Here is a 24382-nt window from a genome sequence, read left to right as displayed (position 1 = left end):
TATCTTATGTGTACTAACTACTGTTTCCAGTTGCTGGCATAAAAGCTGCTGGCAGCAGCTCTTGGTGCTGAAGAACACAGGGAATTACACAGATGGCACGATGGGTGCTTGCGGAAAGCAAAGGTAATGGAAAAGTGTAGTGGCCTTATTGATCAGAAGGGATGGGCTGCGCTGCAGTTTCTGGCTTTTGTGTGCATGACTCTATGATATTGATACTCCTAAAAGCTGAGAGCCTTGCTTGCTGAACAGTTCTTCCCAATCACTGCCTACTGATGCAAAAATACTTCAAAGTTCTTATATGATGCAAAGATCATCCTCTCCTCCTGGTTAATATAAAGAATACCTGGGCTGTCAATTCAGCTTTACATTTTTGCTGCAAATTCTCTGGAGGGAGAGAATGTGGAATCGGGACCCCTGATCTTCCAGTAATTCAACCAGAGTGTTCTTTCCTTCAAGTGGAAAGTGACTGCAATCTGCTGCTCTGTAAGTATACTTAAATGGAGTCTAATCGTATGTGTTAAAATGCAACATAATAATAGAGAAGAGTTTTCTATGTTTCTGGAAGATTCTGCTATTGCTTTCAAACTTTTATTATAAAGTTTTATAGTAAGAAATAGATACTGTATGTATTAATAGAATATAAAAAATTATTCAAAAATAACTTTGTGGACTACTGAATTAACAGTGTGTAGTGGTGAAAACTGATTCATTATCTTTCAGAAGCTATAAAAATATCTAACTCGGGTTAATGGAAAAAATGTTAAAACTTGCATAAACACTATCAAGACAATGTTGGCAATGTTGATTCCTTAAAAATACAAAGTAAAGCTGATTATTAAGTAGTCTTTCTTATTTAAGGTGTAACTTGGATGATCTAGGAAGTTGTTGGAATGGAGACAGGCAGAAAAACATGCCAGTGAGGGAGGAGGAATTGTTAAGTAGCAATGCTGTTAGTTACCTACAAGAAATGGAAACTAATTCTGCTAATTTTGGTAGCATTAATGGAACTTGGAAGAATACCACTTTTAATCTTTCGAGGTTATAGGAATGGAATTTCTCTAATAGTTTATTTTCCAAATTTTGATATGGTAACTAGTGCATTGCTGAAGACAAAATAATTCAAAAGATTCAAAATGTAGATTGGTATTTGTTAACAAACAAGAGCAAAAAATTATTATTAATAGCATATTAGTCTGAAACAATCCAAACAATGTAAGTGATACAGTTGCCAGGAGATAAAAGCAGTATCATTTTGCTACATGAGCAAGCAGCAGTGACATGATTTTCCTTTTCTGTTACCTGTTAGAGAGGGATCTTCTGTACCATCTCCAGACATCTGGCTGTGAAGATGAGCATGGTGTGTTGGTGAGCTTAAGCGTTCCTCTTGCTCTTGCAGGGAAATGGAATTTTTATGGGGTATCTTGTTCAGGCTTGCACCCAGACTGCTCACAGGATTTGTCTGTTGAGCTTCTGTGGTTTTCCTGTTTGGTGGCTGATAAACTTGACTATAATGGCCTATGGGATGATATGCTGGTTTCTCAGATTTGCTGTCATCTTCGTCATCATCATCATCAATGATAACCAGTTCTGCATGGATAACCCCGTCGTATGGGGACAACTTCTGGCTTGCTTCTGCATCGTCATCATCAACACGCTGGTAACCCATGAAAACCATTGTTACAGGTTCAGATTCATCCACGTAACAGGGTACAGCCTGGACAATGTTGTACCGAACATCTTCCTCATCCTGAGGTGCAGGGGATGCTGTGTTAGGAGGACAGGGATTTAAAAACCTTGTCTCACCATGTTTTTCCCTTGTATTCTGGTAAGGTTTTAATTCCTCAGGTGCAGCATTTCTTTCTTCATTATGAATCATTCTGTTCTCAGGATTAGTATGCACTTTCTTCTCTGTATGGGAAACTACTGGAGAGGGAGATTTTGGTTGTATTACCTTTGGAAGACCAAGGCCATTCTCTTTATTTTGCTGCATAAAGGGCTCTGTTTTGGAGGGGAACCCTGTTTGATGATTGCTAAATCCATTCATCTCTCTTTTGTCAGTGTCTTCTGGTTTTGGTCCTGGGGCTAGTTTGTCTATCTGAGGAGTAACTGGCCTGCAGAATTTGTTTGCAAAGACAGGTTCATGGTACTCTGTGGGAGACTGAGAATTTTTTTCAGTTGCCTGTCGTAGCAGGTCTTCCACTTCAACAGGAGCAAGTTCATCCATCCCATTTTGTGTTGTGGTCCCATTTGAGGACACTGCATACACTGACTTCCTGCCATCATCATAGACTTTAATTCCTGTCTCTTTAAACTCCTTTGAGGGAAGAGGTATTGTTGATAACACTGTGTTTTCTCCGGTCTTCATGTCTTTTTCAACCTTAATTTCCATGGCAAACAATGCTGTTGAAAGAAACAAGTGCTTAAACTGGTAATGCAGTAGCTGCAAGAAATAAAGGACTTCTGACAGTGATAGAGAACAACTGCCAGAATGAATTATTAAATATGTGAAATTATTACATACACAACCTGTATATTAGATTCTAATTTTGGATGTCCCCTTTTTCCTGTGGAAAAAAGTGTTTTAATTCTGTGAGGAAGAATCAGCTGCTGAGACAGTTTTCATTACATGATAGACTGAAAAATCCAGATTTAGCCTTGGCCCCTGGTGTTATGCTGGGCAATAGCAGCTGAAGAGCTCCATGTGCTGCAAAGCCAGAGAGTCTTGGGTACTCTGAAGGGTTAGGAGGCTTTGCAGTAATTGGGAAATAGCTGACTACTGCTGGCTACCCAACAGCTGTAAGTGCAGATAGAATATGTGAAATGAATGATATGAAGGGAGTCTGTACTTAGTTATGACAGGCAGAAGAATGAAGTGCTGGAAAGAAGTGTCAGTGGTGAAAAGAGTTATTCTCAGTGGCACATACTTTACACCACTGTCTCACCTCTCGGTTTTGATGACCTAGCTGGTAACACAGCTTAAATGAGAACAAATGTCTCATATCTATAATGTCTATTCTTTGCTTAAAATGTGTTATATTCAATATATAGGAAGCTTTTGTACATATTGACACATTCTGGAGTTACTAATAAGCAGTACCTTTTCTTTTTTCTTCATCATCCATGTCAGCATGTGCTGTACTTCTCAGTGCAGAAGGTCTGAAATACTTGGGAAGGTCGGGGATGCTGGCATATATGTAGTCTGCTGCCTCTGAGTAAAGAAGATCCACAGATCCACAAAGCGTTAGTATGTTTTAACTTACTTCTACAAGAACCTTTTAAAAAATATTCTTTTGACTAAACGTACCTTTTTCAAATCCAGCTTTTTCAGTCTTCACAGACTAGGTGGGAAAGAGAACCATTAACAATAAATGTGATAGTTACTTTTAAGATGTTAACTATACAGTGCTTTAGTTTCCCTGATAGTTTTAACCTTTTGTGTGCACAGCTTCATACAGAGAAGAGGCTAAAAGTGAAATGTACTCAGTTGGAGCATGGTGAGTGAGAAAGTGAAATTTCTGTGGTCTTTTGCCAATATGATTCCAAGTCACACAGGGAAGGACAAAAGTATTATGAAGTGTTAAACAGTGACCTGGCCTCCCACTGTGGCCCAGCCTGGTTGGTGTCAAAGATTTTTCTACAGGTCCTACTTTGGCTTTCCAGTTTTACTTATCTCCCTTCAGAGAATACAGTGTGTGTGTATGCAAGAACAGCTGGAGAACTGAAGTTTAGTTTCATCACTGTATTTTTTGATATGGTTTAAGAGATTTAAAAATATTAAAATTACCTTTTGACAAAGAGTTATGGTTGATAACATTAGGATGCATCATAATCTCTGTCAGGGACTTGGTGGAGGACATGATGCAGTTTAGCTGGGCACGTCACCAGAACTAGCATAAAGAGATCAGCTTCTCTACCTGGTCTGTACCTGGTGTGTCTGTCTCTGGCTGAGATGCAAAGTTGCTGGGTGTCAGTGGCAGTGCTGTTTTTAGAGATGAGTAAAGACAGGAATTGCTCCCCCACCCCCATAAATAAGCAAATGGAAGACATATGGGCACTTAAACAATGTAACATCTTGATCCCTCTTGTGGTTGAACTGTTGTCACTTCAGACAAAAGCTCATGACCACTCATGGGATCCAGCTAGTTCTCCTTTCCCTGGATATGATGATGATTGAGTAATAAATTCTATTTCTAGAATAATATAGCACTAACCTTTATTATGTCTTCTGTTGTTTTCTCAACAGACTTCAGTTTCTTTAAAATTGCTTCTTCCTTAGCTGAGACTTCCATTTCTTGTCTTTCCAGAGCCTCAATTTCCTTCTCCAGTCTGCAATCACAGTTGCATTTGATTTAATACCAGGCAGAGAACAACACTGTGGAGTTGATGCATTGGGAATATGGACATTAGTAGGGATGGTAAGAGCTACTTACCTTGACAAACTTTGCTCTTATATGAAATCAACTTATGGTTTCATACGCATTGGGAAAAAAGTTGTGAAATAGTATTTTTAATTAAAAAGAAAAAAACCCAAACCCAACAACAAACAGCCATCCACATTTAAACATGAACTATTTTGCCAGTTAGGACTTGGCTGATGGGTTAGCTTTTTTATTTTTAAAACCTTTATTGTTATGTAAAAGGAATACTGAGGCTCAGAAGTAAAAACTTCTTTTGGGCTATTGGCACTTGCTGGAGGTTTGTATGTAACAGCTCCCTTCCCTGCTCTTCTTATGTGTTAAGTCTATGTTGTGTGGTTCTTACATATTAAATCTGAGTACAATAATTAAGGTATCTTTTTTCCTGATCAGAGTTTTTATTTTCTTAGTGTATGACAAACACTTCTAGACAGAAAGGTCCAAGATAAAAAATTGAATGTCTGTGTCAGAGAAGGATAAAGCTATTCCTGGTTGTCTGGATATAAAGCACAATGTTAAAGTATCTTGGTCAATTTTTCTCCCTTGAGTAAGGCAGTGACTTAAGCAGGTGGCCTGTTTCCTATTTTTTATTCCTTCTAATCAAGACTCCTTTTTTCTGCATAAGTGCATATTTGTTGGGTTTGAGATGGAATTTGCCTTATTAGCTGAGTAGTTGGGAAACCAATTTTCCGTGAAGATCTATAATCCAACTCCAGATTTAACTCTGAAGTGGGACTTGAACTGAATGCCTTATGTTATAGGTTAATGCTGTATAACTTTCGTCTCTTGGTTCTTTTTAAAAGAACTTCTTTTAACTTTAAGGAATAAAAAAAAAAAAAAAGGAAATTTAAGGGCTTCCATATTTAAGTGAAATATGTCTTCTATCATTTTTTTTTTAATCCATGCTGGAAATCAATGAGTGTAGACCTAAGGCAACTGATACCACCTTTTGCTGAGAGCAGTCAGAATAATTACAACTAGCTGATCTGAGACCAAGTTACATTACAGGGTTATAGAAGTGTTGGCCTATAACCCCATGGGAAGAAGTGTTGGTTTTTTGTTTTTGATTTTACTGTGTGCTAGGATTCACAATATTATACACAAAGTCACATGAATGATTAAAGTCTGCCATCCCTTAAAAGTAATCAGAAAAGCTGCATGCAGGTGTTCAGATTAGCATTATTGATTTCCTTCTGTGTGGCTGAGGAATCTGAATTACATTATGGCTGTTGCCTATTTAAACTCAGATATTTGGAGCTGCACTAACAGGGTGCTATGTGGACTTTTATCTGTTGGTGACAACATCTCTTTTTTGATGTACAAAGGTATCACGGACCTTGGAGCAGATACCGGGGGGAAGGGAACCCCTCTTCAGGATGAAAGTAAAAGCTAAAAAAAATATATTTAAATCTGCTCACACTTTGGACCTGAGCTCTGCAAGATGGCCTTAGAACCCTGATCAAAGGTACTGATTACAGTGCTAAAATTTAAAAAAATTTACAAGAGAGATGAATATTTTTGGATGCTATAAAAGAAAGTAATAACCATGTGCCATATTTTTATACTTCTAATGAAACAGTCTTTGTTTAATATGTTGAGATTTTTTATTGATATGTTTATTTTTAGATCTTGATCACAATATTCTCATAATTTGAAAATCATTAAAAACTCACAAAAGCATAATGAGCTGAAAAATCATTAACTTATACTGTGGATTTATTTCAGTCCTGGCTCTAAACACTCCTAGACACACAGGTGTAAGAAGAGGAAGAAAAATCTTGGAGATACTTGAAAAAAGGGAGGTGGGAAAAAAGAGAAAACACAACCCCTAATAAATCAATGATAATAAACTGTGTATTTACCTAGGTGATCAAGAAACAAATTGCAGTTTACATATGCTCTTTCAGCCATACCAACACCCACTTTGTATGGTAATTAAGAGACCTGATTCAATACTCAGTGGGTTTAGAGAGAAATTCACATATCCATGTAATGGGAATTGCATCTAAGTACCTCTTTTGCACTTATACTTGCAAAACCAGATTTTATGGTTCAATTTCAGAGTATTGTGAGTGTGCACTCTGGAATTTGTGGAAAGAAAAATTCTAAGAGATGCAATTTGTATAGTTCAAAGAAACTGAAGCCCTTATAACATCATGTGGTTGAAAAGTTAGGCCAGGATCTTTCTGATGTGTTTAAATGTTTAGAAACTTCTAAGTCAGTCACATTTTTATGAAGTTATATCTATCACAGTTTGTCTTGAAAGGGTTTAACAACTATTCTAGCAATTATATGAAGCTACCTTTTGTACAGCACTGCCTTTTTAGGCAAGAAATTGAAGTATATATTAAATCAATCCTTTGAATATTTGTTCTCTTTTCAAGTAGCACTGAATATTTGAGAGGGGAAATAAGTAGTACAGAGGTGTCGATGAGAGAAGAAACCTTAGAAGTCAAGACACTAATTGAAAGGTTTCTCTGCCAAAGTGGCAGCTGAATTAAGAAAATCTATGGAGATTTCCTGGATGCTGCTGGCTACCAGCTGATCTGCTGGAGTTGACATCACTGCCACCCCATTAAAAAAAATGGCTTGAGAATGAAAAGCAGATATGACGATACCACTGTGAAAAATTCTAGACTGAGGAGAAAAGATGGCTTAGCAAGCTGTCACATGTTTTGAGGGGAGTCAAATGCTTTAGCAGCTCTGTAGTATAGCCTTGAGTCTGCTTTCATGCCTCACATTATAAGCAATTGACTAGACCTTCATTATTTTGCATTTTTAAATATGTTGTTTAGCAACTAATTCCATCAAGAATGAGTGTTATTAGCTGAAGATTAAGTGAGAAAACAGGACTCTTGATTCAGCTTGTACCCTGACCGAGGATGTGCTCTCTTGGTTCACTGAAGCTTCCAACTTGTACAGAGGATAAATAGGACAGATAACATAAATGCTATTTCTGTCTGTAACCAAAGCATTCAGCCATTTGTCTCCAAGGTGGCTCAGGCTGCTTGCTACTCACTGGTTTGCCATTGATACAAAGAATGGAACTTCTCCCTTTTATTAAAAAAATGCTCAAATCTGAACTGATTAGCAGACATACATCAGCTCAATTTGACATTCAGGAATGTTTCAAAGCAGAGATCCCATTTAGGAAGATGATGGCAATGTCATGCCACTTCTGTAAATAAACTGCCAGTAATTGCAATTGTTGTCTCCGCAGAAAGAAAAAGAAAAAAATACTTGTATAAGGGTAATCAAAAAGTCTTTAAAGTAATTAATAATTTTTTTTTATCTGAAGACAAAACATACAGAGAATAATCAACAGAGTGAACTGAATATCTCCAAATCAAGTGAGTTTTAATAGTCAGATGCTTAGAAGAAAGAATTCTACTGAGCCTTTCAGTTTATTTCTACTGTATGATGTGTCTACATGATCAGTTTGGCAATGTTTGATTTACAGGGCAGGTCAAAGGTCAGACAGGCTTTTGTTAGCTTTGGTGATAACTGTGGTGTAGCAAAAGCAAAAAAGACTGTATGATGCATAGTTTATATTTATTAGTGGACTTTATTCCTAGGTTTCTGTATCACTGCTGGCTCGTTTGAAACTGGCCTGGGTGTGTATAAACAAGTTGTAATGCTATTTGGAAGGCAATGTGATGTTTTTTCTAGATGTCCTTGCTAAACAGCTATTAGGGAGTGGTAGGAAATTTAATTTATAGCAAAAGACATGTGAATAAACCTGCCTAAATTCTTAGGTAAAGCTTTGCTCATGGTCAACAGGACTTTGAATCTAATCTTTCCTCTCACTGCTTAGAGAAGGTCTGAACTTCCAGTGGTCTGATGGGGAAATGCTTGCTCAGCACCATTTTCTTGTTGCTTCTTAGCCTATTCTAGCCCTAGATGCTGTTCTATTCTGGTACTCGGTGTCTTACAGGCCCCTCTTGCATGCCTTCAAAATGACATCCTCCTGGGATATTTTCAGGGCTTGCTGTCTACCTCCTACCACTGCAACAATGAATCCTACAGAGATGTGTAAGAAGATGTTCTGCAGAGAAAAAGTGCTTTTGAGCAAGAAGTCAGCATAATTATAGGACAAACTAGCACAAGGCTGCTACCTGTCAGCCAAGAGAAATATTATCTGTGTCAGAGATGGAGGGAAGAGGATGGGAGATCACTGAAGAAGGTAATCTGGGTGACAGCTTTGCCAATAGAGTGTGTGTAGGAGAGCAGTGTAAGCAAAGTAGAAAGGAAAATGCTATTGAATTGAAATAGAGGAAGAAGCCTTGAAAAAGGATGATTAAACTTTCCAGAATCTAAAGGAACTGGAACATTTCATCTTTTCTGTGGGTGCTAAAGGATAGTACCAGTCAGTATGCCTGGACCCAGGAAAGGAGCTAACTCATGGAACCCTGTCCATGGTAAATAAGAGTCCTTCATGAGACTGTCTCTGCAGTTAAATGTTAGTCCTGTGTGATAAGGAAGCACTAGGTGATGAGATTTGTAGAAACATCTCTACTGAAAGGTAAAAAAAGGACTTTGCTATAGCAAAGTCCTGGGACTCTGGCAGAGTACAGAGCACATAGAAAACTGAGGATAAGTGTTACTAATGGGGTTAGGGAGCATATACACTTCTGAAGGGCTGTTATTGTGGAAGTCAGATATTAAAGGCTATGCCAGGGCCTAATGAAACTTGAGAACTTTGAAAATTTATTGTTAGTTTGAAGTTCTGATTCAACAGTTGCTATCTTAGAGCAATCCCCATATGTTGGGGCTTACAACTACTGAATACAGCATGGAAAGAATATCTGGAATTAGAGAAACAGATACTCTGCAATATAGTTATTGTGCAGTTTGTGACAATTTACAGTATGGAAAATTGTATTCTGTATTCTCTAATTCTGACTGACTAGAAAACATGACAAGAATTGCTTTACTCTGCATGTGTTTAGCACTTGTTGATACTTTCATCTTTTACAAAATAAGGTAGGACTTGTAAGAGAAGACCATTTTAACCCAGTCACAAGGGCAGGGGTACTTCCCTACCTGAAAATGTCTAGTTCCAGCTCATGAGTCCGTTGTTGGTCCTCCTGATTCTGCTTTTGCATTTCTTCTTCTTCTTTTGGAGTCATGGAACTGAAGCCGTCCAAGAGCCATTTTTCTCGCAAGGCCTTTTTCTGATGGGGAAAATAGACAAGTAAGTGAATGCTGGAAGTTAGGCTATTTAACCATTTGCTGTATTTGTCTTGATGCCACAGATGTGATCCACAGCATTGTGATCTATCCAACATACTAAACTTTTGTGTTTTGAGATTGACTTAAAAGCAAAGTCTTTAGGAACAATGTCCCATGTTATTAGTTCATCTAACAAAAATGTAGAGTATGTCAGCTGCTATAACAGATTAATATGGGTAAGTGGATCCAGTGGTTTGTGTGTTTTCAATAAAGCAAACCAGTTGTACAACCATACATACAACAGACTCATGTAAAAGGCTCTAGTCAGAAGCACAACAGTTTTATTTCAATGGTCCTAATTTCTGGCATTGCATAGCTTCTGGAAGGAGGTATAAAAGATAAGTTTCTGTAAATAAGATTGTATGGGAGTAAGAGATCTCTAGGGAGTTAGTGATGCAATGCTACCCCTGGAAGTTAAAAGGATCTTGTGTACTTATGTTAGTGAACTCACATTTCAGCTGGTGAAGATGTGTGGGGTAAGAGGGGCAGTGGAAAGGTGGAGCATGGACAACTGGTGCCTGGTTAGTGTCTCAGCAGATCTGCTGTGTATTTAGAGCTGCTGTTGCAGGGGAAATCCAGAGCTTAGGTATTTAGGTCCTGACCTGGTTAGTACCTGTGGAGTTCTTTCTGTGCAGTGGTGGCTTACAAATGGGTGTATTGTATGTGCACAGGTAAGTGTATCTCTCTCAGCTGTGTTTCAAATTCTGAAAAATACCATTGTATCCATTGATTGCTTCCTACAGCTGCTTTACACTAGGAAAGGTGGTACCTGAAAGTCATCAGAGCTCAAAAATACTCCTGGTAAAATAAAAAATGTTCTTGGAGATAAATTCATATTTGCAGGCTGAAACTTGTAAACCATGCCAACTTTCTTGCACTCTTTTCACTCCTTTCAATCTAACTCAGGGGCATAAATGCAGTTGCTGCCTTGGGGAAGGAGCTGGGACTCTTTAGAAATACTCTTTCAACAGGCAAAAAAGGAGCACACATATAAAGTCTTTAATTAACCATGAATGTCCCAGTTATAATTTAGATTCCTTGAGCTGTCTAATTTCCATATTAAGTTTTTGGTTTTCTCCCCCCATACAGTTTTGTTAATTACAGGATGTGGATGCAGATTACATCGAATTTTGACTACTGCTGCTTGAGGCAGAGTGTGCCCAGCACTGCTGCCTTAACCTCAGTTGCTGCTTGCAGGGCCTGTTGGAATCTCTGCCTGCATCCTGTATTGAGTCACTTCAGCTGCTGCTTCCTGCACTTTTCTATTTATTGTGTACTTTCCATGAGGCTATTACTGAGGCCCAACTGGCAGAGGAATATATGTGTAGGACCTTATTGCAGTCAAAAGCAATTTTCCACTTGACATATAATGTCATAGAAAGCGTGTCTAAAACAGGCTGGGTGAGAAGTCTGTGCACTCCATGGTGCTTTTAATTTTTTTTATTTGTGGGATGTAAGAGCAATGTTTACAGTTGCCTTCACCTGCAGGACAGTATTCTGTCTCTGTCAACACTGGATGCTAGGAAATCTTGGTAAACACAGGTTGCTCAAAACTGATCTCCTGAGCCTTGACTCTGTCTGTAGAATTACTTTGCAGCACTTCCTGGTAGTTGTGTTCTAGGCTTTAATGAAACAAATGCAGATTGTAAGAGGATATTTTTTACAGTATCTGGTAGAGGCAGGTAGCCTGATGTTAGCACAACTCTTACAGATCACAAGACAGTGTATTCTCAAGCTGGAGGGCATATAGTTGTTAATACCTTTTTCTATCGAGCTGTTTGGATTTTAATGAGTAGGGCCTCTAGAAAAGTGAGGCTTTCATCTTGGCTGGAACATTGTTAGTCTCCAAAAATAAATTGGTAATTCCTTGTAAGGTTTCAAGTGGGGCTGGCACTACAGACTTCAGAAACCAATATCATGTATGGAAATCAATAAAAGCTTCTGTCTGTATAAGGTTAGGTTCAAGAAAACAAACTCCCTAAATACAAGCATAACACAATAGTGTTATTTTTGCATGTTTCTAGAGCAGTTTGCTGCTACTCCCAGCTAAATGCCATGTAATCTTTTTCATTTGATTAGCCAATTTTGAAAGGATGACACATTGTGTCATTTGGAAACAACATTTTAATAAAAGATGGTTTCAGGTCTGCTCCATCCAGGCAGCAGCACAAGGCTGTGCAGGAGCAGCTGTTTTGGGCCTGACAGGTTTTTTTTTCTGCTGTCTAACATTTCCTTCCGTGACCAAGTGTCTCTAACTCAGAACCAGGTTGTGCATGTGTTACAGCACCGGCATGAAAACACTTTCATTTTGCATTAGGCTCCATGTTTTGAAGCACAGGGATACTTGTCCACTGTGATGTGATAAAAACCTGGGAAGGGCGAGAGTGCTGGAAAGTAATCACTTTGTTTTGTGGTTCATGGTCACATCAAAAGTACCATGACAATATCCTGCAGCTTCTGTGAATAATTTACAGTGTGTGCTCCAGGTATAATTCCACTGCCATCCTTAAAAAGGCTGGAGTAGCATTGAGAGATTCATTCTTCACTGGAAAGCAAAGGTGTTTTGAGTTTGTGGGACTTGCTCTCCCAGGAGTATGGCAGTTTACCTTACAACATTTTGGGGAAGGCACAAATAATTTTCACTTTTTTTTCCAAAAAAAAAAAAAAAAAAATAGTTCAACACTATTAACTACTGGAAGGAGGAGGTGTGTGATGAGCACCTACAAGGTAGCACTAATGGAATTCAGGCATGTCAGAAGCCTGAAAATTAATAAACTGTGGAAGCTCTTAGTACATGCAAATCAGAACTGACTGCACTTTTCAAACAATTCTGTCTAGTCCTTTCCCTTGTTGCTTCAATGAGAAGGACTCCAGGGGGAAAGGAGGATTAGTTGTTGGTGCATCTAGAAATACTGGATAAAATTACTTCTATAGTCACACTAGAAGGCCCCAGTACCCCTTGCAGTTCTGTGAAGTCCTGTCCAGACAAGAGTATTTTCTTGCATGCCCTCCACTTCTTTTGAGAGAAGTGCACATGTATGGAATAAATGTTCCTTCTCCACTTCTACCAAATAACAAAGATCTTTCATGATGCCTCATGTATTTCTAGTAAGAAATTTACTTGGGGGCAGCAAACAAAGTAATTGGGAAGCCAGAGCAGGGATTCCTATTTGCAAAAAGGAAGCTAAACCTTCCTTTTTTTAGGCAACAAAAACAAACATACCAAAGAAAAGCTCCAATTAAAAAACAAACCAACAACCTTTTGATAAACCTGTTGCTAAGGGTTATAAATAGGAAGGACAAAATGAGGAACAGGATAGTGCTATCCATCTAACAAGAACATCTCTGGCAGTGAGATTTACTAACCTGCAATAGTCTCCTAGGGGACAGGTGTGAGTTGTGTTAATAGATCATGGAGCACTGGATTTCACCATGCATACAATGGTATTTGTATAAATGGGTGGAATCAGGCTGAATCGCTAGGGAAATGACCCCTTAATAAAATTTGCTGCAGTGTTGAAATGTTTTAGAAGTCTAAATCTGTTTTAAAGCAATGCATGCACTGGATCCTTTTGTTGTTTGTCTCCATTGAAATACCTGAAGTAGTCTGAAGCAAGAATGTTCATTACAGGACAAAACTTCTGGGGTATAAAGCAAAAGATGTTCATGTACTGATATGTTTGATATTAGGTGCCTGTCTTATTCCTGAGCTGGAAAAAGTAGTCTACATTTTGTGTGCTCCAAATAACTAATGATATGTACGTATTTATACAGCATACATGTGTATGTAAGTATATATTTAAAGTATATCTTTAAATGTATGCTTGATTCTTCTTTTCCAAGTGAATAATTTCCTCAACAGATCCTTACTTTGCTTTGTGTATGCAATAGGACTGATTTAATTTAAAAGCTTTTCTGTATCATCTCTGTATGATTTCTTATACAACAGGCAGAGAAATCCTCTGTTCTCTTCCAGAGTAAAACCATTTCAGTAGTACTTTTCCAGGAGTGTTTTAGCCTCTCTAAAAACTCCATACAGTTTCTTCAGAATAAACTCAAGGTTGGTTTTTGCTTTCCTAACTTCTAAAACTCCTCTGAGCCTATCAATTTTGGCTATGAGCATGTACTAAGTCTGTAAGGAAACTGCCCTAGGGCTCTGTCTGCACACAGCAGTAGTGAGGATTAGCTGGTTGTCTACAACAGATCAGTTTATCTCCCTGTAAAGAAGGGCAAAAGAGTCATCTAGATTTATAGACATGGAAACTTGAAATATAACTTTCAGTACTCAATGTAGCCATGTACCATGATGGAGGGGGTCACATGTTTGCTACTCAAAGGTTACAGGACTTGCAAAAGATATTTTCCTCCCTTTTAGACAAGATGTTCCACAAAGGGCCAAGCCTGTCCTTGGACTAACTATCTTCCAATAAAACCTGGGCATGGCTGTGTTGGCTTGCCTGGCCCAGTGAACTAGTTGATCATGACTTTTCATTTTTTTGGCTTGACACAAAAGAAGAGGGTGGATGAAACTCAGGATCTGGTATCTGTTTTGAAGAGGAGTCTGTTTTAAGTATGCTTCTCACATTTGCCAGAGGAGACGTGCCACGCTCCTGGTGTTAGAGTCAATATATCTTTCTTGAGACTGTCTGCTCAGATAATGAGAAGAGTATGTAAGATACCAAGTCTTGCATATTTCTAGAAGTACAGATTTTGTCTTATCTCTCTAAATTACATGGACTGCCAAACTGCTATAAATGTTTTAAGAATAGTGGTGTTGCGTAGAGATTATTGTAATTTCAGTTCTCTACAGAGGTGGATCTTTAGGTTTCTTATACCTTTGGAATTTGTAATCCTCAGTTTACTAGGCCATATTTGAGAACAATATTTTTAGCATTTATACTTTGTTTTTGAATATACAAAGAAACGGCATTATTTTACTAAAGAATAATTAAAGAAGCTAACAAAAGCCTACAGCCAAATAATTAGGTTGGATTTTTTTTTCTAGGAAAAAATGCAATTAGACCTCTTTATTTTGCTGCATCCTGTACCAAGTGGGGTTGCTGTTGTGGGACTGGGGAGTGAACACACCCAGTCTGAAATACGAAGCTTAATTTTCATCTGTGAGTTTTTCCTGGTTATGATCTCATTTTATGTCTTGTAAGTGATCAAGTAACATTAGCTCCCCAGTGTAATTTTTTTCAAAGAGTGATGCTTATTAAAGTCAAATGGAGTCCTGGCAGGACTCCACAAAGCTATGAAAATTTGACAGTAAAAGCACGACTTAAATGCATGAAGATTTGCATTCCAACATCCCCAACCTTTATTTATGCTGTATGACTTGAGGCCATCTTAAGTTACATAAATCTAACACTTTACTTACCTTTAAATGTTGGTGTTTCATTTTTTCCTCTTCTACTTTTAGACGTTTCTGTGTAATTTCTTCTTGCAGTTTTCTTTTGTCCTACAAATTAGGAACAATAAAACTTTGTTTAGAGAAATTACTTGTTAATAAAATTATTATCTAAGTGTTGTTCAGTAGGGTGAAATCAATCCATGCAAATAATGCCTTATTATAAAACTCATGTGATGTTCAGGCAGTGCATAATTCTTTGCAGCAATAACTTGATCCTACACAGGTATGATTTCTACTGCTCTTTCTCCAGAATACACTTAAATGTGTTAATAGCCACAAAGGAGGGATGATGCAAAATAAAAATTTAATCCTGGCAAAGGTAGGGGGCAAAGCCAGGAAGAAATTACAGTTGAGCAAAATTGTATGTGCAGAGTAAGACTAAAAATGGGTCCTGACCAAAATTCCTAAGGCAGCCCATACAACCTTTAGAAGAGGAAAGAGTCTGCATGGTCTACACTGAGCATGAAATGGGCTGTCAGTGAATCCATCACTGAGTTTATGTACTCTGTGGCTAATAGCTGAAATAACCAGGAATAAACAAAGACTTGGAAATTTATTTTGTTAAACAAATAATAGTAAAGATGAGAAAAGAGGATTGTAATATACTTCATATATGTTGTTTTCTCAATTAAAAATTTTGCTTGTGCTCAGGCTGTTTTTGTGGCTGCTGATCTTTAGAAGGATAAACCATGTGTAGTGCTGGTCTATCCTAGTGTTGCCTTAATCCTTTTTATTACAGATTAGAGAAAAAAGGAAATGGGTGAACAGTGTCTGAACACAGGCCATGCTTGAGCCTCTCCTGTTTTTGGATAGCACTGTCACCTTGTGGCTCCTCTGTGTGAAGCCAAACACTGATTTAGTACCTTTTGTCCTCAGCAGACAGGGGAAAGAAATCATGCCAAAGGAAAGTAACTTTAATAAGATGTATTAATAGGCTATTGTCTTGGTCAGCCTTAATGCTATAAAATTCTGTTGTTGGGCATGGCACCTTGCCATATGCCAGTCAAGAAACATTTGTGCTTGTTTCTTGATACATTTTGGGGAAGTATCTTCTGTTGTGCTGTGCAGAAATGTTTATTGCTTGAAGGCTAATCCTTTTATCCTTTCAATTAGAACAGCCTGACTCTGTTAACAAAGTGGTGCCTTTTTAATAAGGAGTCTGTTTTCAGACCTGTTTTCAGGTTTAGGAAGAGGTTAACTTTTTCACAAACAGAGGAAGAGCCTCACCCTCTCAGCCCACCTATGGAAACAGCTGTGTGTAAGGACTGCAGAAAGTCAGTAAGAAGTGCTGGACATAAGGCTGGGAGTTGTTCTCCACCATTTCCCTAGGACCTGGGATTTGGAAACAGGAAGAGCCGTGGTGTGCTTGGCTGAATCACTTCACTGTTACTGGAAATGAGAAATTAGCAGTGGGGCCACAGGTTCTGGGGATGCTTTTCTGAAGGATAGATAGGAAGTGGAAGAAGCCCCACAAGCTTTATGGGGACCAGGGGCAGGGCAGAGGCTGGCCACACACTCCTGATACTATGCTGGGAATTCCTAGGTGAACATCAGTGTCCCTGATCTCTTGCAGTCTGCAAAGTATAGCAGTTATTTATAAACACTTGACAGTTTTTCCTTGATGGTGTTAGTCTGCCTTTTTTAATACTCCCTACAGAACAGGTGGGGCTCTTTTCCCAAAATACATGCTATTTTTATCTCTGAAGTGGTTTTGTGTTTTGCCAATGCTCTTTCATACAATTTACAAAGTTACAGATTTAGGATCACTACAATACGTAATTTTTCTGCGATGACCCTTGTGTGAGACTTTATCCAAAAGCTGCTATGCTGGATTTTTCTTAGCGAGATTGATTTTGAAGACAGAATATCTAGTCTCTGATCTTCAGACTTTTCCTTACTCAGGAAGTATTCCTGATCTCATGGTATAAATGGCCTTTAAATAACCCATCATTAGACAAGCAGTGTGAGAAGAGCTTGTGTTTACAGATTATTACAATTCTTAAGGAAAACTCTTTTTGTCTTTAATTAAGTTCTGGATAAGATTCTTAGCCAGAGAATGAACTTTTACTTGCTTTATACTATTAAAAAATATTTTAAATCAATTTGAATATTCTTTTTGTACCAGTGGAGATGTAATAAGATTTTGGGCAGTCTGAAATGAGTATTTGTATATAAACTACTGTGCATTAAGAAAACTGAGTATAAAGGCATAAATTAGTGCATTTTAAACTGCCTGCATAGTAAGGAACCTATTCAGTAAAGAAAATTTTGCCTGTTTTTTTTTTTTTTTCAGAGGTCCATATTTCTTTTATGTCCAATGTTTTTTCTCTGAAATTTTTCTTCTTGTATACTCTGGTGTTCTAGCATGCTTTAATTTCACTGGTAGGTATTAAATATGCGTTATACAGTTATCCAAACTAAATCAGCTGAAATAGATTGTCCTTTATATGTCTAGGCTCTTTGTCAATATAGTTTAGTCTAATTCCAGAAGCTAAGAAGTATGAGGAATATTTTTGAACCTTGTGTGCCAAAATAACTTTAAAAACCTGTTAGAACACTTTCTACCATGCATTCTGCTATGCTTTGTCTGCACATAATGTCTTGCTTTATGAAGCTTTCACTATACATCTAATGGAATAAGTGTTTACTCCTGGATAACCAAAGGAGCCCTGATTCTATTAGACTTCATGCCCTGACCCTGCAGATGATCATGTTGCTGGCAGAAGTCCTTGAATCCTCTCTTACTGTGCTCTTGTTAATGTGAGCAGGATTTGCTTTTTATGACGCAGCATCTTCAGCCATTCCTTTCTGCTGTGCATCAGTGCAAGGTAAGACTTGGTATTAATTTTCACTCCTACTGAAACATGTGGGACTCTTTCCTGACTTTTGTGCACAGAAATTAATTGTGTTCTAGACTGGATCTGTCTGAAAGAAAGACAATGGCATCCACAGAGCAGTATCTTGTGAAATATCTTGTCTGCCAAGTCCATTAGTTTGTGTCATTTTTCTACAGTGGTGCCAAACATGGTGGTCTTGGTCCCCTGGCAAAATGCCACATACTGTCAAATTCCATGGAGCAGCTAATGTTTTAACTAATATATTTTTATTTTCATGTAATTTTCCAGACACTAAAACCCATTAATCATCCAAAGTATTAAAGCTTTCATATCTTAAGGTATGAACGTCTCTCTAACAAAATGAAGGCATTTTATTTTTTGCTTTTATATTCGAGATATATCAGCAGCAGGTGATAACTACATAACAAAGGAAAAAGTTTCCTTTTCAGAGCCATGGGAGCATCAAAACATTTAATAACAACACCATCATGAATGCAAACAATAATCATGTTTTCCTTTTTGTTTTCTATATGGAGAAAAGATTTGCAAAACACTTTGAAAACTCCTACTGGTTGTGTTGCTGTCAAGGAGAGAACAGACACCAATAAGGTTCAGTGCAGTGCTGGAGTGCCCCTTGCTACCCTGTTAGGTCCTGTACACAAAACATCTGGAAGGCAGCACTTGAAATTCCCAGGTACTTAAGCCAAACCTCCCCAGAGCCACAGAGGAGCTTGCTATTGTAACTGCAGGGTGTTGTTTCCCTGGCCAACTCTTACTGCAGGTTGTTAGTGCTGATAACTTCACCTTATTCAGGCTACTTCGTTTCTGCAGTTGGAACACTCCACATGTTCCAACTGAATGCTCTGGACTGATGAAAGTAGGGAGCACGTTGCTCCTTTACACATCAAGTGTAATAAATGAAGTGACAGGCAGAACCCAAATACAGTTTCCTATTTCTTCTAATGCAAGATACTGGAAGCTGCCCCAGTTTCTTTTAAAAAAACCTGCTTCAGTATTTGTTTGGAAGCAAAGCTGCAGCTGGAGGATGCCAGCCTCAGTATGTTCTTAGGAGTCCTGATCAGCCAAGAGTGCTGCCCCATTCCTGCCCCTGGATCCCAGGGAACATAAAAAATTGTGAGGCCTGGGCTTCTATGGAGTGCCAAAACTGTTATCTTTTGAGTCCATGCACTAGAGACAAAGTCCAGGTTATGACCCTGGTTCAGGCAACACTGCAGTTAAACAAACAAATGTACTCTAAACCCTCTAAAACATTTCAAATACCTTATTGTGGTCTTGTGTCAAGTCTCAAGTAAATACAATAAATGATCCTGTTGGCTCTTATCAGGTGCCATAATTAAAACTCAACTGAATTAAAACCCAACCTGTTAGATTCCCAAAGATTTTCGGATATGCCTTCTTACATTTATTTTAATTCCAATACTACATTTTTTAAATTCTGCCCACGATTTATTCTTCTAGTTGTATTTCATAACTAATCTGTCATGTTAGGAGTGTGACAAATACCTTTATTTCCATTATTTATTATTAACTAAGAGAGTGAGTGATCCTTCTGGAGGTTTCCTTTCATCTCAGAGGGCCAAATTTTGTTTCCGTTTAAGTCTTTTGTAACTGAATAAGTCCAGTTGGAGATCAAATCAGAGGAAGATTTAGCTTCAGCCAATTTTTATAACATCAGATTGTATTAATTTAAAAATAGTTTAGTTGTTCCCATTACACACCAGAAATCATCACTTAGATTTCCTTTTAGAAGAGAAACTGAAAATGTTTTCTAATGTCTCCAGCATAAACTTCAGTGAGTCTGTCCTCTGAAAACTGTTAGGTAGGAATTTGCTTAATCCAAGCTTGTCCTTTTTTACTTTTCTGACAGTAATACTTTTGACAGATCATTACTAATTATTGCATTTTATTGCACAGTACAAATGAAAAATTTCTAATCTCACATTATGAAATGTGAAAATTGATTTGTTCTGGAATTCTCTAGCTGCCTTCTGACCTTCAGGCAAACATTCAGTAAATGTGTGTTTTAGGCTGTCTAGTAGTGATTTGCACACATACTTTCACTGCTTTCAATTTAATTTTAAGGTGCAATACAACCACTACAACCCATAATAAAGTCAGTACAGTCAACTCAGCTGTCTTAAAGTAATACTTTATAAACTAGAATTATTAAGTAACAATTTCAAAAAGATATAAAGTCTTTTCCTTTTCTGTCCTGAGCTAAATCATTATTCAGCAAACACACAGCAGCTCATTACTAATATTACTTCTAAGCCTTTTTTTTTTTTTTTTAATAGCAAATTAGAACCATAAGCACTTACTGTTATGGCCTGGAATCTTTCTTTCAGCAATTCGGCTTCCTCCATTCTACAAATCAAAAACAGACAAGTAGTGAAGGCACACAGAATGAGACCATAAGCAAAAAACCTCCTGGTGGGGCTACCAAAGGAAAAAAAAAAATAAAAAAAAAAAAATCTGAGGTGATTTGATCCAATTCCAGAGCAGAGAGAGGCAGAATTTTTGACTTGTCAGAAGAGTCCCTGAACAGATGAGCAGATCAGTCCAGACAGACACATGTAATGAGGGTGTGGAGAAGAGGCAGACAGGGAGAGTGCTGGCATGAGTTGACTGACAAGTTGGAACAGTGGAACACAAGCTCTTTTCCTTCAGGAGCTGCCAACTCTTTGTTTTAATGTGCTCGGTTAGCGTGCCACTGCTTCTTTAACTGTTAAATGCCCAAAACACTCTTAGAGGGCCATGGTTGAAGTAAATTTTTATTATGTTTCTATTTATATTTCCTTTCTTTTTCTATGATTCTGGTGATAAAAAAATATTTTATATGTATTAAGTTTATTTTAACTAATAAAGCTTATTATTTAAATTATTGATATTATTTCTCCAGTATGTTTTAAACTGTTGCAACATTAGCATTGTAGATGGCATGGAGTTGTTTTTAGACGGCTGTTTCAATTAGTTTTGTAGATGAATTTTTTAGAAAAGCTGTGTTCATAGCTGGAAGACTTTTAGAACTGCTAACCTGAAGTAAGATAAACTTTAAGCAGTCAGGTCTTTCATTAAATGCAAGTGTTAATCTGTGCAATTACTGGTCAGCTATCTGGGACTCAGGGGAAGCTTTGTCTAAGTAAGGATTTCAGGATCATCACTGCAGTGTTACCGAGATGAATCTAAAATGCTGGTGGCTTTCAGGCTGGATTTTTATTCAGTTGACTTGCTGCAGACTTCTGCTGAAAACAGCATTCTGTGCCTTTAGGGAGGGTGAACATTTTGACCTTTCCATTTACCTGAGTGAGAGTCAGCCATCCAAAATCAATCTAGGAAACCTGCAGAACAAGTGGAACTGCCTTAGTAAAATCCAGTTGCGGAAAGAATTCTAAGCAAATCAAACAGCATAAAGGTGTAATATGAATCTGGAATCCCCTTGTTACCTTCAGTATCATGTAACTTAAGTCTTGGTAAGGACACCAGCAGAAGAGTCAGTCAGCATGTTTAGGTTTTTCCTGCTAACTCACTGACATAACTCAGCAGGATTTGGTGACAGGGTTTATTCTACATGTTGGTACAGTGACCTGAAGTTTAATGGCAAATCAAGCTCATTATTAGCAAATTATAAGATGCTACAGAATTGAATACTTGATGGTGAAATTGCAGCCTTACAATTCAATAGAAACCAATATTTAATTTCAATTTCCTCTGTTTTAGTATGTCATCACTCCTCTGTATACATGAGCAGATTTTCCCCCTCTGCACTGGGGATTAAGGATTTCATTAATGTTTTCTTTATACTCGGATCCACCCTGAGGTTTTGTTCAAACTTGCAAATACCCCATTTTTAATCTCCAGTGAAGAGTTAATTTCTATTTTTAAAATATTAATATATGCTTTGTTCAGCATCTGAAATTTAAAGAATTACAATATTGAAATAAATGCCAAGTTCAAAGGCAAGTATATTGAGGTATATCAAGATTACATGGGAGTTTAAGTTTGGTTTAGGGATAAGAGAATAAATTCAATCACCCTGTGAAAATAAATCTATTGTTGCTGCAGAAGCCAATAGAGAGACAGACTTTCTGTTCAAGCTTTCATAAGTTAGTATAGCCTGCCTTACCAAACATTGAAAAAAACCAAAACCAACTTATTTTACTTTTGGCCTCTGTGAATTTCATCTTAAAGTGTGTAGGTGGGCTTCAGAATGTTTAAAAATAATTAAAGCAGCAATGGATTACATTAGGAATAAGGATGTCTGTTTTGGGCCAGAATATGTACTGTGAAATAAATGGGATCTACACTCAATGGCTGGAGGAATTATTCTGTATTTCAAGATCAAATTAAAATCAATGGGTTTGCATTGCTTAGATTCTTTATGATCTAAAATATTCTCCTAAATTTATGCTTGAAAATTATTTAAGTGTTTTTAAAAAACCTACTTGTGGATGTTATGTAGTAACAGACTGGGGAAGTGTTTAACATGTCTTTCCCTAATCTAAACCAGCAAGTTGAGGTAACCTGAAGAAGCTTTGTAGAATGTTGCTTCTGTTTTTAGGTGACCATTATTAAGAAAATATTTAAAATCCACTTTATATATTTTAAATTGTTTGAATAATATATATTCCCTTGTTAGGCAGGACTTGTTGTTCAGTCAATAGGTTGTTTTCCAGTTATCTTAATCCTATTCTAATTGGGATTTATGTGCAAGAGAAGAAATGGACCAGCTGTCATTTTGTCTGCCTGGTAAGCCTGCCTTACCAGGAGGAGTATCTATGGAGTAAAGGTTAGAGCAGTGAATCTGAACAGCTGTGTTTTCAGCCTGCAGGATTCTTGGAACAAGGTTTCTCAGAACCTGCCTGCCAGGAATATATCCAGAGGAAACTATCTACCTATTCTGCAACTTTAAGAAAAAAGTTTCTTTTTTTTTTTTTTTTTTTTTTTTTTTTTTTTTGGTTGAATAGATTCCCTGAGTGATGCAGAAAATGTTTGTGTATCATATAATGAGTCATACAGGTTGAATTTTTTGGCTTCACTTATTTGTTTCCCTTTTGCACTGTGTACCTACTTTAGGAATAATAATGCAAATTTGCAGCACAAGGTGAGAGAGTTCCATTATGAAATCTTACAGAAAAGGGGGTGCTAATTTAGAAGAATACAATATCATGAACCAAAATCTAGAAGGACAATAGAAGCACTTTAACAGCTGAAAATACAAGTTCTGTTCATTTCTGGAGCAATGCCTGAGTCCTGGAATGGTCTTCAGAACTGTACTGGCTTTCCCTGGCCATACTCTACATCCAATATCAGCCTCAGTTCTACTCTTTTTCATTGTACTGGGATTTCTTTTGAAACACAGAACTAGCCTAAGGTACAGTGGGATATAGATTATTGTTGTAGCAAACAATTGCTTCTGAGAATAAACATTGCATTAAGGTTTAGGAGAAAGGAACTTTGACTTTTTCAAAAAGTGAGTGGAAGTTGATTAGTGAAGTGAATGGAGTTGATTAGATTGTTATCAGCTGAAAACATAGCCTACACTTTCTGGAAAGAGTGGTTGCTGAGGTCATGAATTCACATTTTCTACATCTTAACTAGTTTGATAATTTTGTTTTGTGATGAGCTTCCTTTGGTAAATGTGTTTGAAACATGAAAACTGTGTTTTGGACTCAGTACAAAAAGGAATTCTATATGCTTACAGTGAACAAATGTACTGCCCCTATGTGTGTGTCTGCATGTAGCCTTGACTCTGACAGCAGGAATAGGGAGGAGATAAATTGCATTGAAGGTCTCTCAATAGAAATGTTTACTGCAGCTATCCTGTCAATTGGCCCAAAAGTCTGTTATCAGAGGTGCCTCAACTGACTGAGAGACAGTGTCTTCTCCAGCTAGAACCACAGTTTTACATTTTACAGGTGGAAAATAAACCAACAAGAAATAGAAATTTGAAAATGTAAATAAGGCTCACACCCCTCCATCAAATTATATATTTGAAATTATTAAAAATATATAAACAAAACATCTGCCAGCTCTCAGGAGGGATTAATTTTTGCTTTGAAGGCCAATTGTGGAGAAGTAATGCCCTACTAGGCATTACTAACATAAAGAACTTCTTGGGTCCTCTCACTGAAACTAAACAATATCCAAATATCTCAGATTTATACAGTTTTATGAAGCTAAATTCTACCTCATTTACTTGTTTAAGTAGATACACACCCTAAATCTCTGGGAGGAAAAGACTTGGACTATTATGTTTCAGTTGGTACAACTCCCTTCCTGTTGCTATTCATAACTATAAATATATTACTTCTTTAAACTCAAACTAAAAACCCTGCTATTTGTCATCATCATCAGGGTTTTTTAGCACATTGTTTTTTTATTCTATGGTACATCTGCTGCTCAGGCATCTTTCAATGCTATGGAGGGTTTTGGAATGAAGCACAGGCTTAGGTGTCCCTTGTGTG

General features: G+C 37.5%; 1 protein-coding gene and 2 long non-coding RNA genes across 5 annotated transcripts in view; 2 read left to right on the top strand and 1 right to left on the bottom strand.

The window, feature by feature from the left end:
* PALMD (palmdelphin) overlaps nt 1–24382 on the bottom strand; it is a 47048-nt gene that overhangs the window by 4385 nt on the left and 18281 nt on the right. Inside the window, exons 2-9 of one of the 2 annotated variants that reach the window (XM_021525350.3) lie at nt 21218–21256; nt 20237–20282; nt 15028–15108; nt 9459–9589; nt 4212–4326; nt 3305–3338; nt 3098–3208; nt 1300–2400 (exon numbers count right to left, since the gene is read on the bottom strand). In XM_021525350.3, the coding sequence (XP_021381025.1) occupies nt 1300–2400; nt 3098–3208; nt 3305–3338; nt 4212–4326; nt 9459–9589; nt 15028–15108; nt 20237–20281 (1618 nt within the window). In that variant the 5' untranslated portion in view covers nt 20282; nt 21218–21256. The remainder of the gene's footprint in view (nt 1–1299; nt 2401–3097; nt 3209–3304; nt 3339–4211; nt 4327–9458; nt 9590–15027; nt 15109–20236; nt 20283–21217; nt 21257–24382) is intronic. The other variant, XM_021525339.3, reaches the window with a different exon arrangement.
* On the top strand, nt 4326–7091 carry LOC110467926 (uncharacterized). Of its 2 annotated transcripts, none has more exons than XR_004148606.2 (3): nt 4326–4415; nt 5741–5880; nt 6902–7091. It is a non-coding gene; the product is annotated as an uncharacterized LOC110467926 (long non-coding RNA). The 2 variants fall into 2 exon arrangements; XR_002464942.2 differs by lacking the exon at nt 6902–7091 and adding an exon at nt 6803–6847.
* The window catches only part of LOC110467931 (uncharacterized), a 30827-nt gene continuing 15954 nt past the window's right edge, over nt 9510–24382 (top strand). Inside the window, exon 1 of the long non-coding RNA XR_002464943.3 lies at nt 9510–9609. This is a non-coding gene — a long non-coding RNA (uncharacterized LOC110467931). The remainder of the gene's footprint in view (nt 9610–24382) is intronic.

The sequence above is a fragment of the Lonchura striata genome, chromosome 9, assembly GCF_046129695.1.
Source record: "Lonchura striata isolate bLonStr1 chromosome 9, bLonStr1.mat, whole genome shotgun sequence".
Lineage (NCBI taxonomy): Eukaryota > Metazoa > Chordata > Aves > Passeriformes > Estrildidae > Lonchura > Lonchura striata.
The sequence above is the reverse complement of the archived record's forward strand: the minus strand, read 5'-3'. Positions and strand labels throughout refer to the sequence as shown.